Raw genomic sequence first — 16936 nt, 5'->3', positions numbered from 1 at the left:
TTGAAATGTTAGATGCAAATCAAGATGGTGAGCCAGAACACCACATTTTATAATCAATTTTTCGAATTCAGATTCCGTAATGGGATTTCTTATTTTTAAAGTATACTGCATACTAAATTTCTGTTTAGAAATGCCAGATTCTGATCCAAGATCTTCAATTTCACAAATTCGAATCCTACCAGCTCGATCCAGAGCCCAGATTTGGATTCTTCATTATAGACTTAAAAATAAGAGGTTATAAAGCCCAGATTAAGTCTTCAAAAATCATAATTCAAGAAGAGCATTGATTCCTGAATCTGGAATTCAGATTCGGACACAAACTCCAATAAAAATTGGAATTCCAGATTCCAGATTAGGCATCCATATTGTAGAGAATCTAATCTCAGGCATAGAAGTGTCAGATTTATAAATTCCAAAATTCCAGTTTTCAGGGATCCAGATTAAAATACTACATACAGGTGAAGAAAGTGAACATGAAACAAATTTTCTTATCAACTAGCTGACCCGGCAAACTTCGTCCCGCCAAAAATTTGTGTTTTGTTATCAATACCTTCAAACATTCACGTTTTCTTACTATGAGCAAGTTCATGGGTCCAATCGCAGAACTGTTCATTGATTGATCTTCTATTCGACCCCGTTCAATTTACCTTTTACTATAAAATTCCTAGTATTTCTAACAAAACTCATCATTATAATGTCAGATTATTTCCAGACACAATTCTCGTTCAAGATTTTTCAACCACTTGCAAATAACATGTTTCTCCGTTACATGGAATAAATAGTTTATACAGAAAATATGATAGAATAAAGACAGCCCTAAATCGGACAATTCCTTCCTCGAGTTCTGCTCTTATTAACACATCCGGCGATCCTTTTTTTTTTTTGGTATAGATAGAAGAAGATATAGGAATGCGTTTCATCACATTAAAATCCATTTCCAGTTTCGAACAAAGATCAATTACGCTAGCGCAAACATCAAATGGACTAACAGCACTTGTCACTATGAAATATGGGAATTTAATTTTCCGAATTTTCCCATTTTCCTTCAGAGTTTTCCGAAAATTTTCAATTGTCATGTTTGGTTGGAATATTTGTGGTTAAAATATGTGTAATATTTTTATGGGACCCCCTCTCCATTCCAGAGGAGGGAGGGGTGTCATACCATTATAGAAACATTTCTCATACCCAAAAACCCTCACATCCCAAATTCTGATTGATAAGTTCTCGAGTTATGCAGAAGTTTGTGTTTCATTTATATGGCAGCCTCCCTTAGAGAGGGTGGAGGAGTGTATTCACCATGGAAACGTTTCGTGCCCCGTAAAACCTTCAAGTGCCGAATTTGGCTCCATTTGTTTGATTAGTTTTCTAGTTATGCAGAAATTTGTGTTTCATTTGTATGATAGCCCACCCTTAGAGAGCGGGAGAAGTGTCTAACCACCATAGAAATATTTATTGCATCCTAAAACCTCCAGCTCCTTGATTGATTATCGAGTAATTCAGAAATTTGTGTTTTATTTGTACGGAAGCCCCTTAGGGAGGGGGGGGGGGGATGGTGGAGAGTTTAACCGTCATAGAAACATTTATTGCACCCTAAAACCTTCACATGCCAAATTTGGTTTCATTTGCTTGATTAATTCTCGCGTAATGCAGAAATTTGTGTTTCATTTGTATGGCAGACACACCACCACCACCAAACCGATTGTATAGACTATTCATATATTTTTTACGAAAACTTTTTTTTATCTTTTTTTTTCAGTGCACATTATAAAAAAAATTTTCAATTGTAGATTGTGTAGGGGTTATAGTTTTTGATTTGAAATTTTCAGTAAAAAATTGGGATTTTTTTAATATTTCATGTATGCAAAGTTGCTGAAATGACCAACGTCTCTTCATCCATAACGATTCACTGCAATCTGAGATATTGCTGCCAACTCGTGCCAGGAAATTTGTCAATTATTACAACGAAAACTCACCATCGAACAGACCAGACAGCAGACAGCATCAGATGAAGCTAGCAATGAAATGAAACCCGAGTCACAGCTGGATACATCTACCCCTTTTGCTTGCAACAATTTTCCAAAATTGCGCACCTGGGTTGCAATGAGCGCATAGCTCCGGCTTATTTTCACGCAGCACCCCACTGTTTTTAAGATTGTAATTTATGAATGTTAACGGTGATCTGTGGGGAGCTCTCAAATAACCAAACAAGTTTAACCAGTGTACATATATTGGACGACAATCAGCAAATTCAGTGCATTAAGGCTTCGTGTCATTGGTGGGCGAAAAGAAATGAATTACTTCCACTAAGGAAACAAACACCCCAATGGAGCCTAATCGAATATAGTTCACTCCAGGAAACCCACAAAAATAAATTATATCTTGATTTATGGTCATACTGAATACACAGGATTGTGTTCGCCATCCCAGGGATCGCAAAGCTGTGGTCTTCGATTTTCATTATCCTCGGACGTGGCGTCGAAAGGAAAGTGGACACACACACACGCGGGGTCCAGAGAATATCTGTGGGACAGAGCCATAAATTACGTTTTATTGCTGGAAGTTGAACTGTAAATGTCAGCAAAACGACGGCATTCGACGGGGGTATGCTCCGGGAACTGATTTTGCCACAGCATTGCACCATCACACGTTGTGTTGTTGCATGAACAGGTGAACGGCCAACGGGGTTACTGTTCCGCTGCTCGTGAGAACAGCTCTGATATTACGGATTAGAGTTTGGATTCGATGGGCGCGTTTCTTCTGACTGCATATACTTTCGGGATCTTATTTGGAAACTATGATTGAAATAAAACTAAACATAAAGTACTGATGACACACTCCCAACAAGTCTGACCCTGACGGATTAAATTAAATTCGGCCGTGTATTTCCCCCAAAACAATTCCACCGCCAATTTCATCATCGCTCTCTTTATTCGTTAAACTGACAATTACGACCAGTTCGGATGTGGAAGAAAAGATCATACTACCATCCAAACCATCGTGGCTTCAAATATTCTAAGGCGGAATTTTATGGATCCATTTTCGACTGTTATAGCTTTTTCGTACGGAAAATGTTTTCCGTCCGGCGCTTCCAGCGTCTTAAAGTAACCCCTTCTCGTCTTCGTGTTCTGGCGCTTCGTCTGATGTTTGCTTTCCCACTATAAATTTCTGCTCCATCTCACTCTCTCTTTCTCTGTATCTACCCCGCCAAATCCACCGCTTCTCAACATTGCTGCGGAGGCTCCGATGATGATGTTGATACTGCCTCTGGCTGCCGCTGGTCATAAACCGACACAGGGGGCAATGGTACACGAGCGATTCCGGAATACCAGCAAACTCTTTGCGTTTTTTTTTTGCTTGCTTGCTTCCTTCCCTGCAGAAAATGCTCCTACAAAAAGCGCTGGCCAGAGCGAAGGGTGAAGGTATATTATTTTCATAAATTTACTTTTATTTCGACTTTTATGTGGATATATTGAATCCTTAGCTTTTTTTGTGTGCCCGCTGGAGCCCATCGGAGTTCTTGTACATCATGAGAATGATGATAATGATACTCGGGTTCTCGCTGCATCAGTAGTAGCAGCAGCAGTAGGAAAAGTTGCAAGTTTATATCAAAGGCATCTTCATTTTATAAACTTTACTCACCGCAGCAACAGCGGCATCAGACAGAACACGTAGTATCATTGCTCTCCAGAGATGCCAGATTTGTTCGTATTTATTTCACGGAAATGCGAATCAGAAGTGAACAGAACAAGGTCAAGTTGTCTTGTTACTTGTCAATGTAAATTGCTTCCGTTTTCGTAATGTACATAATGCTCCTGAATTCTATAAGCTTATTTGGACGAATCCGTTGCTAAAGATATCACTCGTTGTTGGTTCGAATAAGATTTTGATATAAACTTTAGAACTATTTGAATAATTACATCACAATTAATCTATATAAACAGGGTTATATACTGAATCTCTGAAGTCTACGAACTTGTTTAATCATCTCCATCACATTTCCAAACATCGTTCCTGGAGACAATACATCAATCGATGTTGATCCATTTGATCATTCGATGTGAACTTCACAACGAATCGAGGATCGTATCGTGTGTTTTTCGGATATCTAGAAAACTCTAGGTCATCAAATCTGAGTATTACCATATCCTCTCAATGGTTTCTGTATCGACAACATCTGAAACTCCAACCTTGCAGAGGCGGGAGCCTTCGTAGCCGAAAACGCAGCACAGCAAACGATCGTGTTAGCCCCTATTTTGAACTCTTCTTTAATGGAAATTATCTTTTTGAAAAAAAAAATCAGACTTCCACAAGATTTGAATTGTAACGAGAAATATCTGAGTTATCTTGCAGTGGCATATCGTTCGGAGTAAAATTAGATCAAATTAGAGCCTCGTCGTGATAGATTCGTAGAACAGATTCTAAATTTAATGTTTCAGATTCGGATTCCGTTTGTTTGATCTTAGATTCCACATGACAACATTTTGTTCTACATGCTGAATTGTAGATAACAAATTCCACATTCAGATTCCTGATCTTAAATTTCACCTCTCATATTGAAACCCCACATTAAGATTCAGAACCCGGATTTGGTTACTGTATTCTAGGCTTCAGGCACCGAATGCCTATTTTCAAAATTCCAGTATCTGGAATCGGTAATTTTAAAACTTTCTTAATTAAAGTATTAGAATCATCGATTCCAGAATTCAATATTTAGGGAATATGATTTCAGCTCTTGGATTCAGAATCTACATTAAAAAACTTAAATTCAGACTTATATAGTATTAGGATTCTCAAACCAGAATTCTGATTTGGATTACAGATTCTAGATTTAGATTTTAGATCAAGATTATGGTTCAAAGATTCACGATTGCATCTCACATTTTAGAATAATATTCAAGATATTCATTCAGAATTCAAAACATAGAAGCCCAGCTTCTAAATTTTGATTCAAGATTCCTAAATCCTAAAATAAATATTTAAGGTTCGAAACTCATATTAAATATTATTAGACTCAAATTAGTGGTTGCAAGATGCAATATTCAGACAAAATGTTTAAAGAATCAGAAACGAACGTATTGTTGAATACGATGGAATACGATTTTTTTCAATTCGCTTGTCTATCATTTCGGTTTTTTTTTTGCAGAATACATAGAAATTCCTGAATTAATTCTATCTTTGATAGAAAGCTGGAAAGGGCCGATGGCTTTCGTAGTTATACAGAACCCCCTGTAGATGGTCGATTCCTGGCCATATGTCGCATTTGCACTAAGTATGCTTTGCGAACGTTCTTGTTTTGCTTTTCGACGTGGGACTACGTCTTACCGGAATATATTGGGGGTAAAATGAAAGCCTAAACACAGAACATGCAGGAAAAAATTAAAGATTTCGAATGATTATAACTCGAGCATTTCTTAATAGTTCGGAAAGATGTTTGCATTAATTGATAGGAAATTTTTCTATGCATCCTGTTTTCGTAAAAAATAAGCAATTGAATAACTGTAAAATGTCTAAACGTCCTCACTGCCTCGTTTGGATTGGCCTGATTTACGGTTTCCCCAACATAGCCATCAAAACCAAAGTGCCTGGGGAAATTGGCATGATGATGATGATGATGATGATGGCCCACCTCATACCCCTACAAAGGTTTGAGCAGGACGATTTATCTTATAGATAATAATTAAGTTTAAAAATATCAAGAGACCAGTATTATAAAAAAAAAACGAAGTGAACTGGATCTGTTGCAGGCATAAATATCTATTAATAGAACAGTAAAAATAGGCACAAACTGCGAAAAAACAAACAATGTTCCTATCCATATTGACATTGCCATAGTCATAGTCTCAACTTCAGGCCCAATGTTTTTTCTGAGGCATGTCAAGAAAATTTCCAACCCGGGAAGATCCTTGACTGATTGGGAATTGAACCCAATATCTAAAAGTTTCTACTTAGAACATGAAAGAGATCTGCTACAATCAGAAATAATCGATATAACCATCTGATGAAAGATAGTTTACGACAATTCCGAATGAGCTATCCCAATTCCAGTTTCCACTCCAGACCCTATATAAAAATTTCATTATGTGTCAGTTTTCTGCCAGTGTTCATTATTAACATTTGTCCAGACCCACCAAACGCGCGCGAGGCTCAAACTTTCGTAGACAACGCTAATTTTTTTTTTTTCAATAATAATCTACAATTTTAACAAATTTAACAATACAAATTTAACAACAAAAAAAACATCATCATCATCAGTACGAACATGGCAGTTTGAGATACCTGTAAATATTTTTCTAATTTCAATTGATATTAAACATAAATAAATCATTTGACAAAAAATTACGAGAACCTGTTTACAAAACAGATTTTACGTGGGAAATACACATTCTCTTAAACTCTGCCATTGTTGCCGCACGTTTTATTTCTCTGGGCATCGAATTGAAAAAATGTATTCCTTTGTATAACAACGAGTTCTGCGACCTACTGAATATAAAGTTAGGTGTTCTTGCATCATCCGCGTTTCTAGTATTGTATCTATGAACATCACTTCCTCTTTCAATTCGATCACACAAGTATCGAGGCAGCATACCGTTTAAAATTTTGAAGACGAACACCATTGTCAAGTAATAAATTCTATGCTTCACAGATAGCCACTGTAGCGCGTCCAACATCAAATTAGAGGAAGTGTATCTACTACATCTTAAAATCAAACGCATAATCTTATTTTGTAAACGCTGCAATCTCGTTAATTGTGTATTGTTTGCAAGGAATAGGATCGACGAGCAAAAGTCTATGTGCGGTGAGATCAATGATTCATACAATTTAATTTTACTGTTCACCGTCAGTTCTTTTTTCAAACGACACAAAACGCCGTATTTCTTGGCAATCTTCTTGATGACATTATTAATGTGAGACTTGAAGGTTAAATTGTCATCAATGATAACTCCTAGGTATTTGATTTCATTCACGCGTTCTAATGTCTCACCATCTATTTCAAAATTTACGTCAATACTGGAGTTCACTGAATAAATCAGCATGTATTTTGTTTTGCCAACATTTAATTTCAATTGTTTAAATTTAAGCCACTGAGCCAGAGAATGCAAATCTTCGTTTATGTGATCCTCGGTTTCTTTTATATCCTTAGCTGCGATGAACAGGACAGTATCATCCGCGAACAAATTAATATCACAATATCGTAAAACCCGTCGCAGATCATTTATATATAAAATAAACAAAATGGGCCCTAAGACACTTCCCTGCGGCACCCCGAGTGAGTTGCCGATGGGATCGGAAATAGAATCATTAAAACGAGTCTTTTGAGTTCTGTCGCACAAATAGCTTTCGAACCATTTGTACGACATTCCTACAATTCCATTGCGCTCCAATGTTTGTAACAATAAGGGCCTAGAAATTGTTTCAAAAGCGCGTTTAAGATCCAGAAATACCGCAAATATAGTCTCTTTCGCTTCGATATTCTCTTTCCATTTTGCTAACACCAGATTCAGAGCGGTTTCACAAGAGTGTCTCTCTCGATATCCCGACTGTTCCGGTATTAGCAAATTGTTGTTATCTACATAATGCATCAGCTGGACTTTCACAACAAGTTCTAGTATTTTTTCTAATGTGTGCAACATGTTAATAGGGCGGTACTCTTCGGCTTTATCCGTCCCATTAACTTTGGGGATCGGAATCACAAGGGATCCCTTCCAAACCGTTGGCACGTGCCCAGTTAGTAAAGATTCATTAATTAGGTCCAGTAGATCGTGTCCAATGACATGAAAGCAATCTTGTATCACTTTTGCGTTGACATTATCGATACCAGCCGATTTTTGCAATGAAAAACAAATATTGCAAATACATGCAAATCGGGGGACCATATCCTCCCACATAGCCATCAAAATCAAGATGCCTCACATCACACGGCGTTTGTTCACATTCTTTACTTACACAGCAAACATGTCGAATTCAATTAATGAAAAATGAAAATGGAAAAAACCAAATTTCGTTGCTGCTAAACACGAAAAACTTCGTTTTCTTTGCTGCCAGAGCAGATAAAATATCACTAGCTAAATAAAATATCACCCGGCTAACTTCGTCCCGCCCAAAATTTATTTTTCGTTATCACATCCACGTTTTCTTACTAAGCGCTGTTTATGGGTCCAATCGCAGAATTATTCATTGATTGATCTTCTTATCTACCCTTTGAACCCTTTTTTAATAATATCAGATTATTTTCAGACACAATCCAACCACTTGCAAATTCAACCACTTGCAAATAACATGTTTCTCCGTTTCAACCACTTGCAAATAAAATGTTTGTCCGTTACGTTACATGCCAAATTTGGTTTTATTTGCTTGATTAATTATCGAGTAATGCAGAAATTTGTGTTTCATTTGTATGGCAGCCCCCTATTAGAGAGAGGGGTGGAGTGTCTCACTACCGTAAAACATTTATTGCACCCTTAAACCTCCATATGCCTAATTTTGTTTCAGTCGCTTGTTTAATTCTCGAGTAATGCAGAAATTTGTGCTTCATTTGTATGACACGCTTTCATACTTCATGGTAGTCATTTGGCTGTCTTACTTATCAGATCCCGGCGACATCTGATTTCAGGAGATTTTTTCACAGTTTGCTACACAGAATTTTTGTTTTGGAGCTGTTGTCAATTATCCGAATGACATGGTCATTTCACAGTTGATAGATTATTATTTTCTGCATCCAGTGGTGTAAGTAACTCAATTTTGAAAAAATGGCACTCGGTTCGTTTTGGCAGAACGCCGACCATATAACCCACCCATTTTTATAATAGAGGTATGCTACGTCAACAGTGCGATCGCTTCTGCTACTTAAAACATTTTGCTGAATCTAGCATTGGAACCACCAATCTGAGTTTGATGATATTTAATATGAGTTCTGAACTTTTAATCTAATTTAGGGATCTGGATTTGAATATAGAATCTGGGATCTGATTCTATGTTTTGATTCTGAATCTGAATGTGTTCTGAATATTATTCCAAAATGTAAGATTCTTGGAATCCAAGAATCTAAATCTAGAACCTGTAATTAAAATCTGAACCTTGAATCGGGAATGTGAACCTTAAAGTTCATTCCTATATAGCCTTGAAAAAAGCTAATCAGAAGATCAAAACCAACTTTCGTGACTGGTGTCACGCTATTAATTTTCACGGCTGCAACACAGGAGATTATATACTTCCACCACTACCATTATTCCACATTTCTAATACACAACACTCTGGTAACCACTTCAACAGGTTTTGCGAACGCATAAAAATAACAATGTATGTGTGTGTGATATACCCAAGCATTCTTCATTGAACGATATGAAAAGTGTCCGAGTTGCACCCTTGGATTTGAAATTCGAACAAAATCGTACCGCGAGTTGCGATATCTTTCGTTCACAACACCTCCGAAGTGATATTGCTTTGCACTTTGTATCAAACAAACCCGATGTATGTGACATTGGAATTAGTAAAAACTGTTGACTGCTCGCTATCTCGAGCAAGATTGTGTAATAGACATCGCAAATGACATCCTTTACATTCTCACCCGATGCGATAAGTTGCAAACGATGTTTAAAGAGTATCCAGACTCGAAAGTCCTTTACCCTCTAAATGAGATTGTACCTGGCCTGCTACATTAGTTGCTCGTTCTTGAGAGGATTTACGATTCAAATGGTATGCAAATCCAAATCCTTCCGCAGTTTACGTTAAAAACCTTTCGCAAAAGCAGCATAAATTGTTATTAACGTTCAAATCATTTTATAAAAATGTGATATGTTAAAAAGGCATGCTTAATGAAAGATGTATTCCACGGTGAGAAATAAGGCTAATTCGATAAAACTTAGATAAAAGAAAATGAAACTTTAGTTAGAGAATTTAAACGAGTATATAATAAAACATTCCCAAACGTATAACTTGAGTCTTTCTAGATGGGTGGTCGTTTTGGAAAATATAATGTTTCGTAAAGTATTCTGTTGTTTGGCATGTAGTCTTCAGAAAACAACTAACATTGAGTTCAAACAACTCTTTATGATCTCACCAAAAACGGTGTCTGTGTTTGGCGAGGTCACGAAGAGATCAAAGAAGCGAAAAGAAACGATTTTTTTTATTATTCTAGCGTCTGTTATCAAAGAAAAGATGTTGAATTGTTTTTAAGGGGTCTCTGTAGCCTAAATGTTTGCGCCTCCGCTTTCCAAACGAACGATCGTAAATTCAATCCAAAGACTCTTCTTCGATTGATTGGCTTTTTTCAAGGCTAGATGTGAATGAACTTTTTAGTTTAAATTCTTTATAATGAAACAAAAACAAACAATCTACCAAACGTTTTATGTTCAGTCGTTTCATGTTATCCTCATCACAGTGAAAGGCAAAAACTCATCACTATTCCTGTATTATCGTGCCCGAGCGCTCCTGCTAGATTCTTAACAGCGTATCTTCGCTACGACAAATCCTCGAGTTCTGTTGTTGCCCTGCTTTGTGTGAAACGATCGCATTTTTGGAGGGCTCCGTATTTTTATATTCAGTTGTTTCACCGATATTTTGTGGCACGCAGTACTCAGCAGGCTCATACAGCCGTTGTGAAACGAATTCCTTTCCAGATGGGATTGAATGAGTAATCGAGGTTATTCTCAACTATGGTTCCCTCCCATACTAATAACCGTCTATACCCAAGCACTAAGCAAAAACCCTAAATCAACACTATACTCGCACAACATTGAACAAATGCTTGCTATGCTTCTAATTCTCATATAGGGCTCTAAGAATGCTACAGTTACTGCTTTTAGTAGGCATTACTAGTGCTTATATAGGATGGCATAAAAACGCCGAGTTATGTTTCTTCTGTTTATTTAGAAAAGAAATGAACTATCGGTGCTAGACCACGTTACTATTGAGTTTGACGACAAAGTAATTGCTGCGATATTCGCGGGGGGTGCGAACAGGTATTATAGAGACTTAAAAAATGACTTTTTAGAACAAGTATTTGGTAACCGTGACAAGGGCCGATAAATGAGTACCTGAACGCAAAGTGACGCAAAAGATTTGACAGTCAGCAAAGCTTTAAAAAGCCAACTTGATAATTATCATATTAACTATCATTGTTACGGACCCAGCTCAGATAGCAAGGTTAAAATAATTTTTTTTTAAAATCAAATTTGTAGCATAATACCAGCAGGAGGAAACCACATGTTACGTTTCCTTTTCTTCAATTATTTTATATAGCTCCCAAGATAAGCACGTCAGAGATAGTACTAATAGGAATACAAGTAAATATATATGCACCGGCAATTAGCTAGGTGTTTCCCACTTTAATCTTTTCGTGGGAAGCATGTTTTGATAAGCCCAAGGCGAGAGCGCTGTATGGGCCATTTGAGAGGTGATAAAAATTGTGTTTAGGTCTCGCCCGTTATCGCGCATGGAATGAGCTCGAAAGGCGGAGAAGGAATAGGGCAAAGAAACAAAAAGTTTATTTAGGATCCCACGCGGTTGGCGTAGTGGAGGATAAGAACAGGAAAATATAGATTGGGATGCCTTTGCTGGCAAATATTAAATAGTTAGGTCGTAAAATCTTCACCAAATTGCGATAGCGAAGGATGGAAACCATGGTATAAATTTTATGTAACAAATAGGCAGGCAAATAACCGATGTGGTTTCGGTTGACTGAGTAGGAAAGGGAGATATTCTCTCTCCCTTTTAATTTCAAGCTAGAGTAAGAATTCGTGTATATATAATGCGGATTCTTACTCAGTATTTCAATTCAAATCTCCAGTTCAATTTAGTTAGACAAACCAAAAGGTTAATGACAGCACGGATATAAACAGTTCAATTTCGGAAACAAACCAGGGCGTATTTGTTTCTCAAAATCATGTCAACCATCAGGATCAAGTCAGCCGAGTCCAGCCAGCCAAATCCAACCAGCCGAAACCAACCAGCCGATTCCAACATCTGCAACGCCACAACTCCTAACAGGGAAGAAGTTCGAAAACAAATCCCAATCCGAAAAGCAGACCACTTACTTTACTCGGACGAATCATTTTGGAGCCGTCGGGTTCTGAAGGGTTAGTGGCTGCCCTTGTTGGTATTTGCTGAAGTCTAGGGGCTTAGCCTATAAGAGAGCCCTTAAGGCAAGATTTCGAAAAGTAACAAAAATCCAGGGAAACAACAATGTATGATGAGATGCCATTAACAAAAGCTAATAACAATTTTCAAGGTGAGCTTTTTATGCCTTTTTTATTACATATCAAACAAATTCTAGAGATTTTCCGATTCGTTCGGTATGCATATCATCAAACTCCGCTCGTTTCAAAAATAGTTATTGACGTTAAACTTATTTCATGAGAACATAACCTGTTGTCTGATTTGGCATCCTTACTAAAAGACGTAGTCTTACGTCAAAACTATATTTATATACAATTCATAACCTATAATGAATTGTATAAACATAAATTTCAACAAGCTTGTTCATATTTTAAGCCTATTAAACAATTTTTCGACACGAGAAGTAAAAATCGAAATTAGTCAAATTTCAGCTTTGTTTGAAAATAAACAAAACTGATGTTCGTAATTGAAGTCATTGACGAATTTCATGCAAACCTCGTCTTAGGAGTTGGCAGCACCGTCTCAGATAGCAGTGAACCGTTGTGGTTGTAAAGACATGGGTCATTTAAGTAACTTTGCATACTTGAAATCATTAAAGAAGAATTAGACTACTTTTCAAAAAGGACCTTAAGTGTTTTCTCAATTTTATATAAAAACTAGCTGACCCGGCAAACGATGTTCTGCCATATAAATTACTTCTAGTGAAGATTTTGACTGTTGAATAAAAAATAACTAATGTATTGCAATACATGTACATACATGTATTGCAGATACGTGAAAATCATTACTCGATGTTGTTTAAATACTTAGAAAACAGTCCGAACTTAACGATTCTTCTATAAATCTTGTATACATTCAGCAACATGTTGGACGAAATACGTGTAATTTTGTAATAGAGCCCATTAAAGACTGCATTGTTTGCATGCTTGAACACACGTGCTGTCGTTTGAACAAAGGCTGTGTAGGTGTTACTCATGATAGCGTCTCGCTATCATTCCTCGAACCGCTTCTGTTGATTGTCTCATAGGAATCACAGTCGTTCGCTCTCTACCTTTGCGAATATGTTGACCATGGATTTTTGACACAGCTCTAGACATCCTAGAATGACGTTTTCCTGACTGCGCCAATTCATCAAATGACACACATAAGAATCCATCGAGGGCACTCTTTTGTTTGTTTCGTCTCCTCCAACCACATAATATTAAAATATTAATTCAAAATGAGTAATTATGTTCCTAATAATTAAAGTAACTGTGGCGCATTGGATCTACGCACGTGCTCTTCAATCGGTTTTTTATCAGGATTGACGACAATAGCGTGACTGTTATTTTGCATTACGAGCATGGGTGTGATTAGAATAATTTCAATAATTAATTGTGCTCATCCAAAAAGGCTTCCAGCTCGCCGGCAATATTCCTAGTTTTAGTCGAATTGAGGTTACTTGCGTATGTGTAGGGTGAAATTCGATGAAGAGGACGAAGTGCCATCTGGCATTAAACAACGTAAATAAATTCGTCCTGTTTAAAAAACGAACGACGAATCAATTATTTGGTATCGTTTATATAAAAATACATATATAAAAATTGCTGAGAAAACATATTTTAAAAATTAAAACTCATTTTTCTCAAAACGTATTCTTTTAAAATTCTCAAAAAAAATTGTATGAAAAGCCCTCGCAATTCCCAACAAGTCGATCATACATCGGAAGATGAGCACTATTACCGGAAAAAAGTTTTTCCAACAACAACTTTTTCATGTTTTCTTTGTGAAAATTGCAACTAATCCTAATTTTGTTTATAGTCAAGATAGCGATATAGTGTATTCGACGAAGATCTTATTGAAACATAAACTTATGTCGAAGACGTCAACTTCATATCTTTTATAGTTTCTGGAATATAAGGCATTTTTGTATGAAGATTCTTGAACAAACACACATTTTTGTGTGTGAAGTCTCGCGTTTGACATGTTCTTGACATGCTTCTAAAATAAAAGTTTTCAGAACATGCAAATCCCGATTATTTATACATCGCTATCTTGACTTGACTTTAAACAAAATTAGGATTTGTTGTATTTTTTTCGAAAAAAACATGAAATAGTTGTTGTTGAAAAAAGAAGAAGGTTCCCATCTTCCGATGTATGGACGACTTGTTGGAAATTGTAAAGGTTATTCATATATATATTTTTGAGAATTTTACAAAAATACGTTTTTGAAAAAAATGAATTTAATTTTTTTTAATTTTTTTTTCAGCGAAATTTAAAAAAAATGTATTTTTTATGAAAATTCAAATAGTTTCCTTTCTTATATGTTTTGCCCAGAGTTGTGTAGGTATTATAGTTGATCAGTTATCATTTTTTTGTATAAAATCAAGAATTTTTTTGGCCTTTTTCAAAAAGTAGTCTAATTTCTTTTTGAATATTTCAAGTATGCAAAGTTGTACTGTATTAAAAATATTGAGTCGTATTGCGTATTTACATGTAATGTCATTTTATTCGACGCGCAACAAAAAAATTCTCGTAGAAATTCTAAAAAGTCTAGGGAATCACTCAAAAAAAAAAGCTCTGATATCGCTGCTGCACTCCCCGCAATTTTCCCCCTTGCGGCACTGCCAGTATATGTTAAGGCAACTCAGTGAAAGTTTCACTCGTGGCTCAACTCGTGGATGGAGCCCTTTGGTGTGGAGCACGTAGTAGTTTTGGGCTGCACACAGGCTGGTAGGATTTTAAACTTAGCAGGAGCCGCTGCTGCAAGATGAGAATACTTCCAAAAGTTTGTCCTTTTTTTTTCGGGGCTCCGGGCGGGAGCCACAGGACGAGAATTTTACCGCTATAAAATTGGAAAAGTTTTTCCCCGAGAAGGTTACGTATGTGGGAAATGCCTCCAAAGCTAAATTTTTTTGTCCCCAGTTTTCTCCCTATGGATTGCCGTGCTTAAAAGTGACACAGAGATAAAAGTTTATTTTCCTTTCCTTCTTTTTTGGGCTCGTGTATATGTCAGCTAGTTGAGAGTAAGCATAAAAAAGGTCTATAAAAGAAGGTCATCGGAGGCGTTGTATGACAGGTTGACTCTTCCGACTTTAAGCAACTTTAACCTCGCGGGAAGGGACACTGTAGTAGCGTAAAATTTCAAAGGAAAATAATATGGGACTACTCACCGGTGTCGAATAGGGATGCGCCGTCAGACAGACTCCGTCTCCCTTCAGTTGTTCCTGCAACAGCGCCTCAAGCTCGTTCAGCATCAGCGGCGAGTTGTCCCGCTCCAAACTATCGCTATTATCCGAGAGCAGTGACTTCGGATCATTCAACTGAAAGTACACACTGGCGGCGCCCTTCTCGCGCAACAGCCGCACACTCTTCAGCAGTTTGCTCCGGTGCTGCGGGTTCTGAACGCCGATCGCGTCCAGATCCGGATCGCCAACCTGTTTGCAGATCTCCAAATCGTCGTATCCATTGTCCAGGAAGCTCTCCGCGTACTGTCCGAGCCCGAGCGCGCGCAGCCATTCGCAAACGATGTTGCTGACCGCCATTCTTGGATGCGCATGCAATCACACTCAAAACGTCACAATTGCTTGCAAACTCGTTTTGCTTTCTATTCCCGTCAGAAGAAACAAAAAAAAAGCAAAACTTTCGCTGCCCTAGGTTCGTGCAGAAAATTAACGCCTAATTAAAACTAAGCCTCGCCGGTCTCTCATTTTCGGGGGGCGCTACACTCGGGGCGGTTGATCTCTCGTGCGCGACCTGTCATTAAACTTTTCCAACCTTAGGGCGGCAGGTTCTTCTTTAATCCCGCGTGTCTTCGCCGGTCCGCCTTTATTGCTTTGTTGGATTCCTTCCGGAGGGATTTTCTCACATCATCCAAAAGCCGAGAACTGTAAACAACACTTCGTGCTGCTGCAATCTGTAAACAGACAAAAAAAAGAGAGAACGAAAAAAAAAACACATTAAACGGAGACTTTGACAAATCAGAACCGACGAATATGGAGGAACGCCGAAGAACGCCGACCGAAATTAGGCGAAACTTATGACGATAATGATGATCATAAACTCCCGGCCGAAACTTTATAACGAGCGAGATTTATGACAGTTCGGCAAATGGAGAGGTGAAGGGGGAAATCAGAACCTGCGTCGGATATAGTGTTTGCTGACAGGACAAGATTTATGAATGAGGCAATTAAAATGTGACTTTGCGGTATTATCCACTCAGTGGAACAGATGAAAGGGAAATGAATAGCCCCAATCGGATGGGATTTGATGGAAATGTGGAATAGTGTTCGGCTCAGGCGAATTGTTGGGCGAAATTAGAACAAGGTGTTTCTTATTGCTGTTTGGTTACAGTCATTTCACTATCATTCATCTATGTGGGTCTCGTTTGAGGGTGGATACGTTCCCATAAATAAGGAAGCTTCAAAAGGACCTAGTAAGGTAAATGATGTTTATTTGTCCAGTCGAAAATATGATCATAGTTTGTCCACTTTTTTGAATGCTCTACTTCAGCACGCCTTTGTCAAATCAGATATGTAAATGTTTCAAAAAATATAAATAAAATTATCTTTTTCATGATTTACAGTAGTTTTATAGGATATTTTCACTGATTAACATATTTCAAAGGACTATAGAATCCATCTTCTATTGGTGTCGAAACGCCTCTCATTTGAGCTAATTTTTCAATTAACCACCAGATGATTATTTGGTACGTATTCAGACCTTTTCTGGATTATAAAACTTACGAACATTGTGAATATCAGGCTTGCACACCATTTGTATCAGATTTATATATCTAAATCATGTAATTAATGGATCTCGATGACCTCACTTCTGATCATGG

At 37.4% G+C, this 16936-nt stretch overlaps 1 protein-coding gene across 6 annotated transcripts in view; it reads right to left on the bottom strand.

The window, feature by feature from the left end:
- Positions 1-16936, bottom strand: part of LOC129762854 (uncharacterized) — a 565660-nt gene that overhangs the window by 443556 nt on the left and 105168 nt on the right. For all 6 annotated transcript variants that reach the window (XR_008740727.1, XR_008740728.1, XM_055761417.1 and 3 more), the window contains one exon: positions 15267-16009. Coding sequence is in view for 4 of the 6 variants with exons in the window: in XM_055761417.1 (XP_055617392.1) it covers positions 15267-15638 (372 nt within the window). In the remaining 2 variants the exon portion in view is untranslated. The remainder of the gene's footprint in view (positions 1-15266; positions 16010-16936) is intronic.

The sequence above is a fragment of the Toxorhynchites rutilus genome, chromosome 1 (genome assembly GCF_029784135.1).
Source record: "Toxorhynchites rutilus septentrionalis strain SRP chromosome 1, ASM2978413v1, whole genome shotgun sequence".
Taxonomy (NCBI): Eukaryota; Metazoa; Arthropoda; class Insecta; order Diptera; family Culicidae; genus Toxorhynchites; species Toxorhynchites rutilus.
This window is presented reverse-complemented; position numbering and strand designations above follow the sequence as displayed.